Source organism: Prosopis cineraria, unplaced genomic scaffold (assembly GCF_029017545.1).
Source record: "Prosopis cineraria cultivar Desert tree isolate PC_DT_omini unplaced genomic scaffold, ASM2901754v1 PC813, whole genome shotgun sequence".
Lineage (NCBI taxonomy): Eukaryota > Viridiplantae > Streptophyta > Magnoliopsida > Fabales > Fabaceae > Prosopis > Prosopis cineraria.
Genome location: NW_026556138.1, coordinates 1 through 18,194, shown reverse-complemented (window position 1 = coordinate 18,194; position 18,194 = coordinate 1). Strand labels below are relative to the sequence as shown.

The 18,194-nt window shown below is 30.5% G+C and overlaps 1 protein-coding gene and 1 long non-coding RNA gene across 4 annotated transcripts; one reads left to right on the top strand and one right to left on the bottom strand.

Moving 5' to 3' along the window:
- The first annotated feature begins 11,553 nt into the window (after positions 1-11,553).
- Positions 11,554-16,031, top strand: LOC129298448 (jacalin-related lectin 3-like). 3 transcript variants are annotated; one of them, XR_008590355.1, is made up of 8 exons: positions 11,554-11,942; positions 12,308-12,520; positions 12,748-13,353; positions 13,449-13,676; positions 13,780-14,151; positions 14,247-14,468; positions 14,585-14,947; positions 15,937-16,031. XR_008590355.1 is itself a non-coding variant. In XM_054936863.1 (7 exons), exons 1-7 carry the CDS (start codon positions 11,874-11,876, stop codon positions 14,876-14,878), a joined length of 2,004 nt encoding a protein of 667 aa, XP_054792838.1. In that variant the 5' UTR covers positions 11,554-11,873; the 3' UTR covers positions 14,879-15,117. The 3 variants fall into 3 exon arrangements, 1 of the variants encoding a protein (XP_054792838.1); XR_008590354.1 differs by lacking the exon at positions 15,937-16,031 and adding an exon at positions 15,708-15,863; XM_054936863.1 differs by lacking the exon at positions 15,937-16,031 and having other exon boundaries at positions 14,585-15,117.
- LOC129298449 (uncharacterized) lies at positions 15,475-17,323 on the bottom strand. Its single transcript, XR_008590356.1, has 2 exons — positions 17,149-17,323; positions 15,475-15,818 (listed from the first exon to the last, which is right to left on the bottom strand). It is a non-coding gene; the product is annotated as an uncharacterized LOC129298449 (long non-coding RNA).
- Between the last annotated feature and the right edge of the window lie 871 nt (positions 17,324-18,194).

The window sequence follows — 18,194 nt, the reverse complement described above, 5'->3', positions numbered from 1 at the left end:
CCTACAAAATAATCATATCACTAGAAAGCTAATATTATTTAGAAAATAACTATAAAATTAATTTTGTAATTAAATAAATTTTTAAATGTTAATCTAAACAGGAAAGTTAGAACATACCTGAAGAAAAAGAAAATAATCCTCCCTTGCGAGAAAACGCCTAGCAACGTGAGAGGAAGAGAGAAAAATAATATAAAAATGGGATTGTGAGTCCCAAAATTATATTAAAAAAAAACTATATGTTTGAATTTAATTATTCAAACCTTTGGGCCAAAAGTTGCAATTTTCTCTAAATTGCATCTTAGCCTCTCATGCTTCCTAATGCACACACCCCCTCCTTTTTATACTTGAAGGCACCTCTTCTCTTCCCTCATCTAACTAATGTAGAACTTAGAAACAACAACCTTCTACCCCCCTTTTTTTGTTCCTTCTACCTTCTCTTTTTTTTTAAACACACACATAAAAAAAATTATTTATATATTATATCTTATCTAAATATTGCTTATGTGGTTTTAAATTTAAATTTTTAAATTCATAATTAAATACCTAACCATAATATTATTTCTAAATAACCTCAAATAATATAAATTCCTATTATTATCATTTTTTTTCTCAAAACCTAAATTCCACAATTTCTTTATTATATAAAAAATCAGGATGTTACAGGGCCCATTTTAATGGATCCATGCATAGGTGGTTTAGGATTGTATTGTATTCCTTCTATCTCTTTTATAAATTATTTTTACGAACCTCATAAATATTAATAAAAAATTATAAAAAATAAAAGTGTGTAGAATTTCAAATATGCTATTATATAATAAATTTAAAAAATAATATTATATTATATTTTTTTCTCATGAAGGGTAACTTTAAAAATATATTTTAAATATTATCCAAAAATTTATATCATAATTTATAAATATAATAAAATAAATTTTTTAAAAATATAATTTACAAATAAAATTGGAGGGAACATGTGCATCCACATTATAGGATGGCGTTGGGGCTGTGCAAAAGTCTTTCAATCTTGTTTGGCTCAGTCCAATTCGAGATGGTCTCAGCACTGGTCCTTTATGATCAAAAAGACTGAAAAGATCAAACTATTTCTTCAGGTTGAACTGGATAAGGGATTAGGCACTCAGACCACTTGGTTCAGTCCAATCTTATCAATTTTTTATTATAATTATAATTAATTTATTTTTGACAAATACTTCAAGTGTAATTGATGCTAAAGAGATGATTGTATGAAGATTTATTGAGTTTGTTTTTAAATTATTGTTGTAATGCAATGTTGTTGAATTTTGTTAAGTGTTGCTTTTGTTAAAGTTACAAATTTAAATTATTTGAACTATAATAGAAATAGTTTTTTCTTATTATGGAATATTATTATTATTATTATTATTATTATTATTATTATTATTATTATTATTAGTGTTTTTATTATTTTAATTGAGTTTATTAGGTTGAAGTGAATTATTGCCTCTCATATAAGAAAAAGGAAAAAAAATGCTAAGCTAGTATTGGACTGATGGGACCAGTCTCCTAGTCTTATAAACCAAGTTCGGTCCTGTTAATATTCGGGTTATCATTGGACAAGATCAAACTATGGGTTATCTAACCCAATCTTTTTTATAAAAAAATCAAACTTTAGGTTAGGGTGAAATACAGCATCATCTTATATTTTGTGTAGCCCTAGATGGCATGATAGAAAACGTACGATCGCTGCCAAACTCGTGACTCATTACATACGTGCAAGGAATTCACGCCGACCTTTCCAGGTTAATCAAATTCCACACCAATAATCTATGCTTGAATAAATCCGTAAAAAATAATTAATCTAACTGTACATGACTTTTAAATTTTAGACCATGATAAAAATATTTCTTAATATTTGAAAAATTAAGATTTAATTTATAAATACTGTGAAATCCACAATTGATCATTTTTATTTTTATTATTTTTTTATATTTAAGATGTCAAATAAAAATATTAACCATCAATATATAAATAAAAATAATAATTTTCACGTGATATAAATAACATGTTTGGTTTTTTAGGTTGCATCTATGAGAGGACAAATAACTGCACCGACTCATGAACTCATCAAATTAAACTCATTAAATAAACGTCATTGTTAGACTCTTTAATATATCCCTCCAAGGGCAGTGGGAGTCACTTGATTACCATTCTAACTCAAGTCTTTATGTTCTTCTATACCGCGCCTGCGGTTCGAAAATACCTATAGTTGAGGGAGTAATTAATAATACATTTTCAATTAAGACACCATATCAAACAGATACAAGCATTAAAAGAGTACATAATTTCAAAAGTCATAACTAGTACTTATTCCAAAATATAAATTAATTAAAAATAGTCTCTCCAGTTTCATTTGTAAAGCACATTTTAAAAGGTTTATTTGGTTATATTTATAAGTCATGATGTGATTTTTTAAGTAATGTGTAAAAGGTATTTTTAAAATTATCCTTTATAAAAGAAAAAAATAATATGATATCACCTTTTGAATTTATTATACAGGGACATATTTGAAATTCTATACACTTTTATTTCTTGTACTTTTTTTATATTGATATTGATGAAATCGATAAAAATGATTTATAAAAAAAATTAAAAAAGTATTTTATAATTTTAAATGAAGAATTTGTGCATGCTTAACATGAAGTCCCTTTAATTAATGTTGGTTAAACGTTTGTATTTTATTTTTTGAGTTCGTACTCAAACATACTTTTTGAGTAATATATGATCCACTTTTCGTTCAAAACATGAAAGCACCATACGATGGCCTCACAATTCAAAACCATACGTGCAAGAAATATACAACGCACGGCACGTGGTCGGTACCCAATCTCATTCAAGGCTTAATTACGTTCAGATCTTGATCAACTGCCATAATTATATTCAGTCATAAGCAAATTCAAGTGGGTCAAGTATATTTGCACGAACTTGAGGTAACTCATACCATCTACCATTTGTTTATTTCAATGTTTTGGCAAAGTGCACATTTAATCACAACAATTTAGTAGTTTCTCAATTTTATAAATTATTGTTTTAATTCCACTTCTCTAATCCTACTTATAAGGTAAAGAGATAATATTTATTTTGCTTTTATTTATAAAGCACTTCAATGATTATTTTAAGTATTTTTACCATTTTATCCCTATTAAATGTTGGGAGGAGTGTTAAATTCTAGAGCACTTGATTTTTAAAATATGTGTATTTAATAGGGATAAAGTTGAATATTAATTTAGATAGATTTAATAAGATTTAAAATTTTTTTAATTCTAACGAAAATGCTAGGAGTATCTTACGAATAGAAATAGAGAGAGTATAATTTTAAAATATTTTTTTACCAATCATTGTTATTTTATAAAAAAGAATTAATATGTTTACTAACATTTCATACTATTTTGTTAATATTTAAAAGCTTAATGTTGGCATTTTTTTTATGGAACTAATGATTGTATAGTTAGATGATTGAAAAACATTTTATAAAATTAAGCAATTGGATTAAAATCTTGTGTAAGGTTGAAAAACTAAATGAGCAGTACTTTTTTATTATTTCTATAAGAATTAATTGATTTTTCAAAAAATATTCTTTTTGATTTAAATTTCACAAACCGCTATTAACACAGTCAAATGAATGCCAAAAAAAAAAAATCTTATTTTGTAACATGATTGTATCAGTTACCAGAATCCTAATTGTTTATTAACAACACCCCAATATTTTAATATAAGGGAAACTACTTATGTATTCATTGTTTTTTAAAAATAAAACTATAAAATTGAAGAAGTAACTCTCATGAAATCAAAGCTTATTTTTACCAAATAAATTTTCTTCATTAATTACAAGGGTAATATAGTCTGCGATTTTAATTTTAGATGTAATTATTATTCTTAACAATTTTTTTAACTAAGGTATCTAGAATTTCTTTTCATACTTTGGAAATACCCACGACAATATAAATTATTTTTTAAAAATTTTACTTGATCCAAAATATAGAACATTAGATAGGTGTTATATTCTTTTTCAATTGCACCTTTACTTTATTGAATAATTAATGAGAATATTTTGAATAAATAAGATGTTATATTTATTACATGTAAGGATACAGATGGAAAGATGTACATTTTTTTTTATAAAATTAAAATTTTAACTGATTTTTTTATAAAATATAAATTAATTAATAATGATTTATGTTTTGTCACTTGCTTCGATGCAGGACATGCTTGATATTTTACTTTATAACAAAATTACAATAACAAGCAAAAAAAGGGGGGGGTCCATGACAGCCACCGAAGTTGTAGCACGAGCCAATGATCGAATTTACTCGTGTGTGAAGCAGCATAATAATTAGATTTGATTGTATGTTCCTTTAACGTAAGGTAAGCTTGACAAAACACAAAAAGAGGAAACAAGGTTTACTTTTTGTGAATTGGGATGCCATAAAAAGTGTTGAAAAACTCAAGCCAACTTCGGTGCTCTCCTTTCATTGCATTCTTAAAGGGTAACAATTTACTCTATTCTGCCCAACCTTTCACCTAACACCTTCCTCGTTTTGGTTTCACTTTATTATATTAAGATGTATCCATTTCCCATCTCTTGCAGAACAATTATTACCACCTCACTTTCTGTCCCCTTCAATCTCATGGTCTATTAACATTTTTTAATAGTATATCCTTATTTACTTTGACAATTTCAAAACATCATTTATTAAGCTTTTGGGATGAATTTGACAATACAGTTAGTATTTTGATGAATCAACCAAATTTAACATTTTTAATCAAATTATATTCCTTTAAAATTGGTTAATTGTATTTAAACTGACAACATCTTTTTATATTTATCTTTATTTAATAGAATTTAAAAATCACAGGTATTACCAATACAATAATCCCTTGCATTTTTTTTTTTTAGTAACAATGGCCACAGGAAAACCATCCAATTCAGCATTGCAACCTCAAGACCACGAATTGAGTTATTCCAGCAAAGATTTTAACAGGATAATAATTTGATCATCAAGGTTCAAAACAACTACTATATCATATTATTATATGCTAGGTTGAAGATCACATGCAGCCAACTTTAAATGGAATATTTAAATTTTAAGTTAAAATATACTTTTAATTCTCTAATTTTATATAAAGTTTTAATTTTTTTCTTTAATTTTATAAAGTATCTTTTAACTCTAATATCGTTAGTTTTAAATAATTATTTTTAGTGCCAATTATTATTATTTTGAAAAAAATTAAATTTAATATGTCAACATTTTAAAATATTTAATTAATATTTAAAAGTTTATTGTAAAAATTTATCAAGATAAAACTAATAATGTTAGGTTTAAAGGGCTAAAAATATATTTTATAAAGTTAAGAGACTAAAATATAATATTGGATAAAATTAAAGAACTAAATATATATATTAGTTTAAATTTTAATCTGCCACCACTTGAAGGGACTCACAAGTTATTTGTTTGACTTAACACGGGCAAGCTAAATATTGAGAACAAAAACGAATAGATGGATACTTAACTTGGGCAAACAAAAGTCTTAGCACTTCAACAAGTTTCATCCATTCATTGCAAATTGAATCAAAATATAAACATTTTTCACAAACAAGAAACTATAGCAAATGGACTAAACAAACCATCATCTAAAAAATCAGAAATTATAGATGAAGGTAAAATAGATGAATGCTAATTGCTATAATGGTGGGTACCTAAAATTTCAAGGCAAGTAAAATTTCAACGCTGAAGAGCACGGTGTGCTCATTACCTTAAGGGCTCATCTGAGCCTTTGATTTTATCTTCATTTGATTTCTACTGTTCATTTAAATTTATTATTTAATATTTTTAATATTATATTATTAAAATAAAAATGTATAAAAAATATGAAAATCTTAATATTAAATTTATATTGTCCATGATGCATTTAAATAGTTAATTTATAAACATTATAAAAAATTTCAATATTGAATTGAATTGTCCAGGCTATATTTATATTGTCTAGAGTATATCTGGATAGTAAACTTATAAACGTATAAAAATTTTGATATTAAATTTGCATTGGTCATATTAATTATAAATAAATCTATTGAAAATTATAATTTTTATTTTGATAAATATTAAATAAAAATAAAAAGTTTTAAATCCAGACAATTCGGATCTCATTAACTGAAATAAGTAACATGCACTCATCTCCTATTGAGCCTGAAAAACAATCCATATTTAATATTAAGATTTTCATATTTTTTATAACTTTTTATTTTAATAATATAATATTAAGAAATTAAGAAAATAAATTTAAAATTAATGGCAGACATCACATGGTGATAGAATCAAGGGCTCAAATGAGCCCTTAAGAGTTGAGATGATGAGCATTGATGAGCACAGAATGTAGACATGAATTTTAAGAACAAGAAAAAAAAAAAGACACAAAAATAGAAAAATGATATCCCCTTCCATATTTTAGACCCACGATGTCCTCTTTCTCATAAGGCAGGGATGAGGGTCGGTGTTTTTCGAGCCCAATAACGTTAATGACAAGTTGAGGTTGCCAAACTCTCCACTCCTCTCAACATTCTTTGGTGTGTGAACCATATGTTGCTACAGTTCTTCGTCACTGTTGTTCTCTCCATAAAGGCACAACACAAGCATTGAACTGGTGACTGGTGAGTTTATCGTGGTTGATCTTGGCAAATATTTTGTATAGAATATTTATGTCATTTCTTTGTTTTAGGAGATGATCGCCTAATGATTTCTGGGACTTCATTCGTATTTAAAAATGTCTCGGGACTTGTATAGAATTAATTTTTTTTTTTTTGAAACCTGTCTATCGTTCTTCTTTTTAGTTTTAAATTTTGACTGCAATTGATTGATATAGTAATTGTTAAATTTCCTGTAGACAGTCCTTTTTTATTTTAATTAAAAACCTCATATGGCTTTATATTGTGATTTTTAACATGAACTCTTTCTCTTCTACAGGAAAGACAGTTAATCAGTCTCAAACATTGAAGAACTATTAAATTCTATACTTTTATTTCTAAAGATACGGGAGAGGGAGCATGAAGAATTAACGAAATGATTTTGGACTTTCTCCATTTTTTTTTTTCAAAATTCATCTCCATTACACATTCTTGTTAGTAGATTAGATTTCAAATGAGTTAGATTTAATATTTTACAAAAGTTATTATCAAAATGTAAAAGTATAGTGAATAAATAAATTTAAAATGATAAAATGTAATCTGAAAAGCGCAGAATTGGAGTAATTTTTTATTTTTTTTCAAATTAAATTTAAACGGTTAAATTTTTAACCCAACAGTTAGAGTGTGCAGTGGAGAAAAAACTAAATGGAGGAAGCCAACCCCTAAATAAAAAGTTGTTCGCTAGTTGGGGCATGCATTTTCTTCAGGAAAAAAATTATACTCAAATGCTACCATAAATTCATTAATGCTGAGAAAGTGCTTATATATATATATATATATATATATATTATTCTATTATTTGGTATGCTAATCCCAATAAATTTGAGATATTATCACCTCATTTAAACTAACTTAAACCCCTCTCCCACCATGTGGAACCTTTATTACTGGCAGCAGTCTCATGGGTATATTGGGAATGTCATTGAAATGTTATTTAACATGACCGAGCTCAATTCCCCAAGATTTATCTTGTTTATGAATTAAAACTCTCTTTTTGAATAAAACTGCATAAATCTGAATCAATATAAATATCTAAATCAAAACCAATATTCAGATAATATTTTATATATATATATATATATATATATATTTGTAGATCCGGATAGTTTTGGGCTTGTCCAATGGTTCTTTATAAAAGGTCTGCAAAGACCCAGTCTAGCAGTTTCAGTTCTGGGCTGAAAAATTGGTGTCAGCAGATATTTACACGTTCAAAATGCGAAAAGCAGAATGGCCGCGGGCATAGCCTGGGACCCCTTTAAAAATGTAACAGTGGCAAACGTGTCAGTAGTGTGCGTGTTAATTAGTATACTATGTCGTTAACGTTGCTTCTGCCTAGTAGCTAAGCTTGTCATACTAAGTTAGATCCCAAGAGCTCACCAAACACAAACATGTTCTAGATTTAAAGAATGTTTATAAAACTTTTTACATATTGCCCACCAATAAAATCTTTATATTGATAGTGAAATTTAATCTCATGATCTTACCAATTATAAGCCAAATCTTTTAATTACTGTACCAACATTTATTGGTCAAGCTAGTTATACTTTAATTTCCCACCCTGCTCTCATTTTATAATAATAATATTAATTAGTTAATGATGCTGTGATTATGGATACTGTCTTTGTAATTCATGCATAGAAAGGGTGGTTCCTACTGCTTCACTGTCTAGCCCATTTTCTTTTTTTTTTTGGGTCTTCGGGTTTTACCATCTAAACTAAATGTAAAGCAAAAAACAAACACAAAATGGATCAGAATTAGGACAAGGCCCAACAATGCAGACACTGACCTCCACACAAAAACCGAAATAAAGACACGCCTTTAATGCCTGCAAAGCCAGCAAAAGATGCCAAGAATGTTGGATATGGAGGAGGAGTCATTCGCGAATTAAGATTTAAAGTTTTATTAAAAAATTGTTATTTAAAACTTGACAGTGTTTTAAACAGAATTATTTTTAATAAAATAATATTTTTAAAAAAATCAAAAAAAGAATTTCATTCTAGAACCACGGGAGGGACGCAGCACATTATGGGAAGAGGGGGCAATGTTCCCATGAAATTTGTAAAAATTACACTTGCTTCCCACTTTAAAATTGTAGTTGCCCTCATGAAAAAAATAATTGTCCCACGTTGTTTTTAAATTACCAAGCACACATTTTTAAAAATATTGTTTATTCTTGTATTTAGTATAAAAATAATTTTATGATATCAATGAAGTTAAGATATATTTTAAACTTCTTAAATAATTTATTTATATATTATTTAATTAATATTTAGAATTATATATATATATATATATTTTAAAGTATTAATATTTATATTTGGCATAAATATGCCACCATTGCTAAATTTTTTGTGGGTCCGTCACTACACGGGAGGTACATATTTTCCAATCATAACAGAATATTTCTAAAATAACATTGCAGATTTTGAAGACTAACATGCAATTAAATTTCATAGCAAGATTACATTATTATCCTTCATGTTTAAAAAAATAAATAGTATATGAGAGAAGTTATATTTGCAAGTAACATTATAGACTTGATAAACAATATAATGTAAGGTAATTTGCAAATAATATTTGAAGTTATGAGTGATGTTAGTAGTTTAACAAATCAATAATAATTTTAGACAAAATGAGTATTACAAAAGTGATATTTCAATCTCAACAAGTAACGTAAGGAAATTTACAAATGAAGTTTCACAAGTTACAAGTAAAATTAAGAAAATTTACATTAATTTAAAAGCAAGTACATTATCAAACTTTATAAGATTATAGTTAGCTATCTAACAAGTCATGTATAAATTTACATAAATTAAGTATTTAAAAAGTTTGTAAACTTGACAAGCAACATAAAACAGTTTATAAGTAACATTAGACATTTTATAAAAAACTTTAATAATTTAACACATCATGAATGATTTTTTTTGGGCCAATTCCTTTCCCATGGAAGGAAACTCGCACACACACGGAGCCACTCTGGGCTCAAACCCATGCAGGCCACACCGTGCGTACAGCAGAGTGGGAGTGGTGTCACTTGTGGCACAAGCCATTGGCTGTCATGGATTATTTTATATAAGATAAACACGGCATAATATTTGAATCCTAGCAAGCAACATAAGAAAATTTAAAAGTTAAGGAGATTTACATTAATTTGATGAAAATAGGTTCATTGTATGACTTCACAGAACATTTCATCTTCTACCATTTCAGGGCCTATTTGGTTTTCGTTTTCATTTTTTTATCTTTAAAAACTGTTTTGTAATACAATTTTTAAAATTATTTCCAAAACAAAATAAAATAAAAATGCGTTTGATTATGTTAATTTAAAAATAGTTTTAAAATTAAAAAATAGATTGATAGTAATAGTTATAGATGGTCAACAGTGATAATTTATAATAAAAATTAATCAAGATAACTGTAATTTTTAATAATTAAATATTAGTGTATTTAAAAAAAGCAAAATGAAAACAATTCATTTTGTTTTTTTTTGTTTTTAAAATAAAAAAAAGTCTTAGAAATAATTAAATCAAAAACACTTAACCAAACAAATTTTTAAATTCTTCTATTTTAAAAAATAAAAAAACAGTTTTTAAAAATAGAAATAAACGAGCCTCTAATTTCTCATCCATGAACTCTTTCCTTCATCAAGCAACCACGCACCGTCCAATATAGTTTAAGAATTATTCCAATTTTTAGATTGACGGAACAAACACTCGGATGATCCCACATCAGCTTCACATTCATTCATGGCCCACGTTCTCTGTTTTTTTTTTTTTTCTTTTCAAAAACTTAGTCCTTCTCTCTTATTCTCCACTCTCTAGTCCATCTCTCTCGCTCTCTCTCCTCTATATCTTCGATGTACGACTTACTGCATGAAATGAGCAAGGACTTCAACATCTTTCATTTTTTTTTTTGGGATGATCTACCAAAAAGTAGAAATTGACAGGTGCCTTCAATTGACCACATGGAGGAGTGGGGGAGGGTTCAGTTGATTGATGAAAACAAGACAAACCAGCTTCGGTTGATGACAGAGGCAACTTGAGAAGTTCATTGGTAGTGTGTGAAGTTGGGTTAGATTGAGTGGGGGAATGTCTTCTGTAGAAGTTTCTTTTTCTTTTTAAGTTACGGATAATCAAGTCATTTTCCTTCCAACATTATTTTCAGTTCAATCTAGAAATCTCGCAAATAAATTTTATAATATAATGGTCCCTTTATGAAGTTAATTTCTTCCCTGCTTCTTTATTGAGATTCTCTCAAAAAAAAAAAAGAGCAAAAGATTAATTCACTTGAAAAGACATGATGTGCGCAACTTTTTTTTTTTTTCAATATTATTGTTAGTTAGATTACATGCCTCATTAAGGTAATCTAAAAATTATAATGACATGAACAAAGTCATATACTTTGATATGCATTCCTAAAGGATGTAAAATCAACATACGTGATTACGGTTCTCACTGTTTAAACAAATTATTGAGGTTCCGGATCCTATTTCTCATGTATGTAAGTAATTTAGTTAGGAGTCTGCTTGTGGTTTATTCATTGCACTTACCCAAAAAAAAAAAAAAAACTCTTATAATAAACTCATTGATTTTGGAGGTTAGGAAAAATATGCCATTATCAGTTAATTTTTTTTTAATCATATTGTCTGGAGTAATAATCTTTTATTTCAAGCGAGATTGATGTAAATTTAACCAGAAGCGAAGAAGATGATATCAAAATATATACTCCTTAAATTCGTAGCATAACCTTTATGAAAAAAATGGTTCGGACTCTGTCAGTTAATCAACATGATACATAAAATCTTAATACAACGCGCCAAGAAAACGAGCAAACAAGCAGAAACATTTTGCTAGAGAAACCTGTGTCACTAACGTTAGTCCCTGTGTCTGCAAGAGCAACACAGTATGAGGGCGTCTGGCAATCATCAGCCTCTAGTTCTGCTCCAAAAATTCGTTTATCAGAATCATCATCATCTCAGAGACGAAGCCAAAGTGGAAGAAGCAATAAAATAAGCAGCGTTGATTCGTTGAAGGGGGAAAAGGAACAGAGGAAGGAGAAAAGCCGCTTCCGTGCAATTGTCACTATCTTTTGGAATCAGGATAATCAATGCTTCTGCTTCTTGCATTGCTGTCCTCCATTTGAAGAATCTTATCAGAAAATGGGAATCAGACATTGTTGGCAGGAGATCATTGGATTTTTTCTCTTCTGTGACCTTCAGAAAAACAAGGTGATCTTTCATGTTTCCTGACGATTGAATTGTTTTTCTATTGGCGCATCCGATTCCCTGCCTTTCAATCCTTTCCATCCATGGTGGAACACCGAATTAGCTTCTCTTTTACATAGTTTTTCGTCATGATCATTATTTTAAAACGAAATCCCCAGGCTCGATCACACCCTTTTGCCGCCATAAATCCCCGTTCTCGTCTTCCCCAATTCCCTCAACTCGACGCTTCTTTCTCAGATTTCTATCAATCTTGTCCCATAGGCCAAAAAAATGGTATGGTCAATCCTTATAGTTTGTGTTACTCTTTAAGTCTTAACCCAAATTGATTAACATGCATTTTATATTTGTTTGATTGCTTTGACTTGCAGAGTTTTGAGGATTCTGGGAAGAAGCCCGTGACGGTTGGGCCATGGGGAGGCAGTGGAGGATCCCGTTGGGACGATGGGATATATTCTACAGTCAGGCAATTGGTGATTGTTCATGGCGCTGGAATTGACTCCATACAAATTGAATATGATCAAAAAGGGTGTTCTATCTGGTCGGGTAAACATGGTGGAAGTGGGGGCCTTAAAACTGACAAGGTAATTGTTTCCCCCAACCTTCAAAAACTGAACTAGGAAATACATGTGACTGTGAATATAGAAGTCGATGGGATTTTAAATTTCTGAAGTATGGAACTAGTAGTGGATACAAGATACACTGTATATTTGTGTCATTGATCCTTGCGTCTGTGTCAGTATAATTTTGCTTATTACCTGCTCACTGAACTTGTGCACCATTGTGATTACATGGCACGATTGAGTTGCAGGTCAAGCTTGACTATCCTGATGAGTACCTAACATCAATTCATGGATACTATGGCAGCTTAAACCAATGGGGGACAACCTTTGTTAGGTCACTGAGTTTTGAAAGTAACAAGAAGAAGTATGGACCATTTGGGGTTGAAGAAGGGACATATTTTTCATTCCCTATGGCTGGAGGAAAGATTGTTGGGTTCCATGGCAGGTGTGGTTGGTATCTAGATGCCATTGGAGTGTATCTGAAACCTTTGCAGCAGCAAAACCCATCAAACGCTTTACTTCATTCACAGAACTACTTGTCCAACACCAATGAACAAGTTGGCTACTCTGTGATACAAGGAAGTATGGGTGAAAGCTTTGATATTGTTCTTGCTGTAAGGCAGAAGGATGGTTTTGGTAAACCTATTCCAAACAGTTTCCCTACCCCTCCTAAGATTACTGAAATAAACGAACCTGAACCCATCAAACATCACAAAGAGAAGGTACCAATCACCGTTAAATATAACAAAGAGAAGGTACCTGACACCATTAAAGATCACAAAGAGAGGGTACTCAACACTATTAAAGATCACAAAGAAAAGGTACCTGACACCGTTAAAGACCGTAAAGAGAAGGTAAGAAAATCTTCATGGATTAAGCCTTCCAAGCGTATGATTTTGCGTTCTTCATATCAATTATGGTTCTTTTTCACTAAAATTGTTCATTTCAGATTGCTCGTGCGGATAAGGTACCTTCAAAGGTTGAAGGCGTGGTGACATATGGACCTTGGGGTGGTAATGGTGGAAGCATCTTCGATGATGGAGCCTACACCGGAGTTAGACAAATTAACTTATCACGCAATGTTGGGATCGTGTGGATAAGAATTTTGTATGATCAAGACGGGGAAGCCATATGGGGAAATAAACAAGGTGGGACAGGAGGGTTTAAAACTGACAAGGTGAATTTGAGAGCTAGCAAAACGTTATTGTTACTTATAATCATCAATCTGTGGCAATATCGATTAGATTTGGTTTACGAGCAATTTGAGTGTGATTTTGCAGATAGTCTTGGATTTTCCATCTGAAGTATTGACGCACATAACTGGTTACTATGGACCTGTGATGTACATGGGACCTGCAACGATGAGGTCACTCACTTTCCACACCACCAAGAGGGTGTATGGACCGTATGGAGATGAACAAGGAACCCATTTCACCACAAAGATGAAAGAAGGGAAAATAGTTGGCATCCATGGGAGAAAAGGTTTGTTTCTAGATGCTATTGGTGTGCATGTAATTGAAGGGAAAGTAGTAACACCAGTATCGGGTACACCTCCTTGCAATGCAATCGTCCCTAGAGAACCCAGCATTGCTGAAATAGACAATGCTCTGCCTCGAAAACTGGTACTTGCTAAACAAGCACCATTGGAAGAGGTATATTCCATACAAAACCAGACGAACACTTCAGGCCAGGTACTTTCTAAATGTCTCATTAAGTATTAAATGGTTCTTTTCCCTCTCTTGTATAGGTTTCTTATGGTGTTATAAAAGAACCAGCTCCTTGTGGACCAGGTCCATGGGGAGGGGATGGAGGCAGACCTTGGGATGATGGTGTCTTCTCTGGGATCAAGCAGATTTACTTGACAAGGGTATCAGAAGCCGTTTGCTCAATTCAAATTGAGTATGATCGAAATGGTCAATCTGTTTGGTCTGTGAAGCATGGAAGTAATGGAGGAGAAACAATGCACCGGGTACACACACACACACACACACACACACACACACACACCAAGATACTAGATTTATTTAGTTCGCCCATGCTCTATCTTCTCTTATATTCAATCATTGTTAATTGCTGTTAATTCAGATAAAATTGGAGTATCCACATGAGGTGCTGACTTGCGTATCTGGGTATTATGGACCAATCGCTAAAAATGAGAGACAAGTAGTGATAAAGTCACTGACTTTCTTTACAAGCAGAGGAAAGTATGGACCTTATGGTGAGGAAGTAGGGATGTTTTTCACTTCAACTACAACAGAAGGGAAAGTGGTGGGCTTCCATGGGAAGAGTAGCTTGTACTTGGATGCAATTGGAGTCCACATGCAACATTGGCTGGGAAGTCAGAAAACCTCAAAGTCCTCGCTTTTCAAGCTATTCTGATTTTAAAAAAACTGGACTGTTTGGTTTAAAGGAGTAAGTTTCAATCTGAAAGGAAATTAAAGCTACAAGGTGAGCAAACCATGACATAACTATTTTTGATTCTGTATACTCTCTGAATAATGGTTGTGGTGAGTGTTGTCCTGTCAACCAACAGTGAGATTTGTTGGACAATTCTGAATAATGTGTGTTTGAATGCTACCAATTTAAGAAAAAATATAAAACCATGCGGTTTCTCTGTGTCCAGCAAGGAAATGGTTAACATTGTGTGCTTTCTTTGTCAAGGTATCCCACACATACATGCGCGTGCACCAGACCCAGTCATAATAGAACTTTTGACCTATTCAAGATCAATATATGGTTGTTAGGCTATTGGGGTGTACGTGACATTCAAGATTGTTCATGGGTAGTAGTACGTAGTAGCAGTAAAATACTAAAATTTTCTGTCTTGGCCTTCGCATGTTACGTTCACGAGCTCCCTAGTTTCTTACAACTGTGAAAGCCAACATGTGACTAAACTTGTATCATTATTTTTCGCCCCTCTCGTTATTCTCCCTCTCAAATATTTAAGACAATATATATATATATAGCACTCTATCTTGATAATCTGGAATATAATTAATAGCTGTTTTTTAAACACACACACACAGAGACGACGATAAGTGTGAGAATATGCATGAGATTCACATTCTCTAATTTCATCCTCTTCCTAATCTCTTGTTTCTATCTCTCATATTTAACAAAAGCAGTTATACAGATTTTTTCACTTGACAAAATCTAGATCCAATTAATATATAGACTCATAAACCTTTTCTGCCTCGACGTTTAGCAGTCGTAGGTGTGAATCTTGAAGGATCATGTCCAGGATTTGCCCTTGTTTCTCCGTAGTCGTCGAGGCTAATTTTCAAGGACCTTCCTACCACATTCATCTGTGATTTATCATCTGTAAATATCATTTACCAACCATTATAATTATTCCAGTAAATATATTTAATTTGCGTATCTGTAATATCCATGGTAAGATATCTTTCCTTATTTTAATTTGCATGCATTCACATGAGGAGAAATATATATTCTTAGTCAATGTGATGCAAGAATGGGATTATGAGAATATCATTTTATTCAATAATAAATTAAGAAATACATTTCGTCTTCACAGATTCATGTAAGATGATGAATACTATCAATGAACATAAACTATGGATATATGCAACGAATGAGACTATGAGAATATCATTTTTTTTTTAGGGGTAAAGAAATATAATTCGTCTTCACGGATTCACGTGAAATGATTAATACTATTAACTATTGATATTAATTAATGAGCATAGAGTATGGGAATATTATACAACATAGTAATGGTAATTAATGTGATTTTTTTAACTGGAATGAGTTGAAATGATTATAATTAGTTTGTTGGAATGTGAGAAGGTTAGTGTAAGCTCAATGTTCAAGATTTTGAGAGAAGTAAGAACAAATATATTATATATTGAACATTAAAACCCATGTATCACAGAATGTATTGGACATTTTAAAAGCCAAAAGAATTTGTCACTTGGGAAACAAACATACATTGAACTTGACAAATGGATTGGATTCAAGCACAAATTAGTAAACCAAACGTACATATTTAGGATTTCGTTCCTTTCCTTGAAACAAAATGAACAACTTGACAATTCTCTTCTTAACGAATTCTTTTGCGTATATCTAAGATAATTTTAAAACCGAAATCTAAATTTGAGTGGCTCAGATGATCCATTTTCTACTTTACTTAATGTATAATGACTTGTTAATAATGACTTAATGAATAATGAATGTCTAGATATATCATGTATATAAATTTAAAACAGTTTTTTTTACCAAAATAAATTTAAAAAAGTTCTCTTGATAATTTTTAACACAAGAGTTGTAACCTACATTGATTAAGAGAAGAAATTATAAATTACAAATCAGAAAACATGTCTGATCATATCTGAGCATGGTTTTGCCTAAACTAAAGTGTGTAAATGACTGAATCAAAAACTCAAATGATTAAATTTCACGATCTAGCTAAATTATTAAGAGAAAAAGTAACCATTAATGACTAATTAAAGAACTGATCAATACTGATCTGAAGAAAATTAAGGGGAGCTAGCTAGGAAGAAAAATAGAAGCATCTGATGAGCATGGTTTAGCCCAATTAAACCAAAAAAACTATAAAACCAGAACTTCATCAATATCATTAGCGAGACAGTTAAGTTTAATTAGAAGTAGAAAAGAAAGAAAGTACTCACGATGAGAGAAGAAAAGAGGGGGTCGAGCATTAGACAGAAGCACGAAACTAAGCACAATACAAAACCACAAATAATAGCGACCTCCCAAACCATTCTTTTTGTTTCCTCTTATGAGGTTATGAGTTGGAGAAGACACGGATATTTATAGAGAAGAGATCGCAGAGAAGATTATATATCAAAGATTTATTAATTAATTAGTTCATATATTTATTTTTATTATTGTTTGTGGGTTACACGTTCAACATCAACACAAACCCTATCCCCAACTCATCCACACCCCGTTCTATTTTTGGGTCAACGCAAACATATATTCATGCTAACATTTTTAAATTCTACAACTAGACATTTCTATATACATATATGATAAAACTATTATTATATGTATGTATGTATATGATGCAAGCTAGTAAATAATTAAGCAACAATATTTTGAAGTGTACTTCAAAATTCAAATTTATAAAACAAATAGTCCACCCCACGATTTAAAATAATTAATCAGCGCCAATAAATAAGCCACAAGTTCACGTCACTTTCATTTCAAGTCTCGGAAATTTTGCATAGCTCAATGTCTTAATTATCCGTCTTTAAGGCGTCTGCAGTTAACGATGAGATTATGTTTGGAACACCAAATCCGAATTCATAATTACGAGTATTTTAAAAATAATTAATTAATTAATATCCGTTTATGCAATCCAAAAATATTTGGCAAACAAACCATGTAGTATGTTCTAATTTCGCTTAAATTGTCAACAAAATTAGGTTATCAATTGAACAAAATGCGCACGCTAGTGTAAAATACTACTATTTCACCTCTATTAAAACTGACTTTTTTTTTTTAATAAACAAGGGATGTATTTATATATAATTAAACTAAAGAAACAGTACAGTGAAGTGAAATCCGCTAAAGACAGAGCCACACCTCAAGCAAATCTAGTCACAACAAACTGCATTTTTCATATCACCGCACGAAGTGAAGTGGAAACAAGTGTGGTACCAATTATTCATTTTTATTTTGTAATACAATTGACATCGTAACTAGGTTATAA